The sequence below is a fragment of the Zeus faber genome (genome assembly GCF_960531495.2).
Source record: "Zeus faber genome assembly, chromosome: 1".
NCBI lineage: Eukaryota > Metazoa > Chordata > Actinopteri > Zeiformes > Zeidae > Zeus > Zeus faber.
The window spans coordinates 2,711,947-2,714,446 of NC_137193.1; the positions used below are offsets into that span (position 1 = coordinate 2,711,947).

General features: G+C 43.4%; 1 protein-coding gene across 1 annotated transcript in view; it reads left to right on the forward strand.

Annotated features, from left to right (window-relative positions):
- The window catches only part of LOC307233655 (non-homologous end joining factor IFFO1-like), a 14,456-nt gene extending 12,871 nt beyond the window's left edge, over positions 1-1,585 (forward strand). Inside the window, exon 9 of the mRNA XM_080005029.1 lies at positions 313-1,585. Coding sequence (XP_079861155.1) covers positions 313-463 — 151 coding nt within the window. The 3' untranslated portion in view covers positions 464-1,585. The remainder of the gene's footprint in view (positions 1-312) is intronic.
- Positions 1,586-2,500: the final 915 nt, after the last annotated feature.

Sequence of the window (2,500 nt, forward strand, 5' to 3'; positions counted from 1 at the left end):
TTCCCTGGTGGAGGACGACCTGTGCTTCCAGTCTGTTTTTAACGTGTAGGACTCTGTTAGTGAACCAAGTGTGTTTGTTGTATTGTCTGTAACTGTGAACTAGAGAAAATGTTAAAATAAAGATGCTTTAAAAATCAAATCAATCTCTCTCTCTCTCTCTCTCTCTCTCTCTCTCTCTCTTCCTGTCTCTCTCTCTGTCTCTCTCTCCCTCCCTCCCTCTCTCTGTCTCTCTCTCTGTCTCTCTCTCCCTCCCTCCCTCTCTCTCTCTTCCTGTCTCTCTCTCTCTCTCTCTCTCTCTCTCTCTCTCTGCAGGAAGCCCACCTCTCTCGTCCCGCTGGAGGAGTCGGAGGGTGGAGAGAGGGAGGGGAAGAAGGCTCCCCCCCCGCACACCGAGGCGGAGGCCCCCCAGCGCTACGCCGGCCTCCGCGGTCCTGCCGCTCCGCTGACCTGGAGGAAGCCCTGACCCTCCAGGACCTCCTGGGACTCCCCAGAACCCTCAGGACCCCCGGGGACTCCCCAGGACTCCCCAGGACCCCCCCCCCAAGACCCTCCAGGACCTCAAGGACCTCCAGGACCACCAAGACCCCCCCCTGGACCACAATACAGACCACCCCTCCTTGACCCCCGCCCCCCCCGGACCACAATTCAGACCACCCCTCCATCCCTAAACGTCCTCGCGAATTCGGGGGAAACTCAGATTTTCCGAAAACTAATGTTTGGTCGTGGGCGGACGACAGGAAGCGGCGTCCGCACCTGGAGCCAGGAACGACCCTGACCAGAAACTAAATGTCCTACTTGTGGAGCTGTTCCGGTCCCATGTGCATTCTCCACGCATTTTCCAGGAGCTGGAAAACCAGGAGCTGGAAGAGGCCGACGCGGGCGTGGCCACTGAGTCACTGCAGAGTCACAGAGCGAAGAGCCCCGCTTCAGGTGGAGGCTGGGAAGAAGGGTGGAGGTTGGCAAGAAGCCATTTAAAAAAAAAAAACATCATAGATTTTGTTCCGAATCATCCACGTGATGATCTGGTGCTGAACTTTCAATGATCACCAATAACACTTTTTGGGTGGACAACAATTGGGTGGAGGTGTGCTGGTGGTGCTGAGTTGGTATTACACCGCGAGGAAGGCGATCAACCCTCGGAGGAAGACCGCTCCCCCGGTGTCAAGCAGCTTTCCCGTCGGGGGAAGAGGAGGCTTCTTATTGCACTTCCTGTGGGCGTGGCTCTATGCCACGCGAGCGGAGCGGAGACGCCGTCGCTTCACACCTCGTTGGACGCGTCGTCGGGCGGAGCAGCTCGGCGCTGGTCTCGCGCCTCGTTGACGTTTCTTTAAGTGTTTTTCGTTCCGTCGGGATGCATGAGCGAGCAAAACGTCACGTAAACACTTTTAGGTCCTGGAGTTTGGTGATGACGCACCCGGTCTGAATCCAAGCACTTTAATTCAGTTTGGTGCACATTTATTCTAACTGGTTATAACAGTTTTAATATTGTTACTGCTATGGGTGCTTTTTGTCATGGTACAATATGGTACAATTATGGATAATGTAATAGCAATAGGTTGTAATATATGAACTTCCAAAAATAATACAAAAAAATTAAAAAAAAAAAAATGTTCTTCCAATTATAATCATAGTCATAATCACAAAAATAATAATGATAATAATAATAATAATAATAATAATAATAATAATAATAATAATTATTATTATTATTATTATTATTATTATTATTATTATTATTATTATTATGTGTCCATAATAATAATAATAATAATAATAATTATTATTATTATTATTATTATTATTATTATTATGTGTCCATAATAATAATAATAATAATAATAATAATAATAATAGCAATAAATTATTTTGTGTTTTTCTACTTTTGGAGTTTTAGGTTTTTAATTATTTGTTGAATTATAAACAAACATTTTGGAGAATCCATGTACTTTCAATTCTTCTTTTTTGTTATTCTGTTTGAGCAGTAGATTGACCGGAAATCTGAACTAGAAATTAGTATTACATATTGCATAATGATCAATAATAATTATTAGTTATATGACTTAATTATTTAATCATGAAATTACTTTATTATCATTTTTATTATCATTATTATTATTATTATTATTATTATTATTATTATTATTATGAACTATTAATATTTTGGAAAACATATTTTTATTCTGTCTTTTTTTCGATTTTACATTTCCTGTGAGTGACTTTAATGTGAATGTCGGATATTCTGAATAATCCAGAATAATTCAGCATGGCAGTCGTTTCACTGCGAGCGCGTCGATTGAGCAGAGAGCAAAGAAAAACAAAAATGCCCAAATAACATCAGTGCATCTGCGGTGCACCGCTTCCGTCCGTCGTCCGCTCGGAAAACGCACCAGTTTTTTCCGTCTTCTCTCTTAATTATTTTTCGCCTTCACCTCAAAGGGCGTGGCCTTCCTTCTGTGCACGCACGCTGCTTCCTGACGCTTATCAGCAATACAGTTATCCT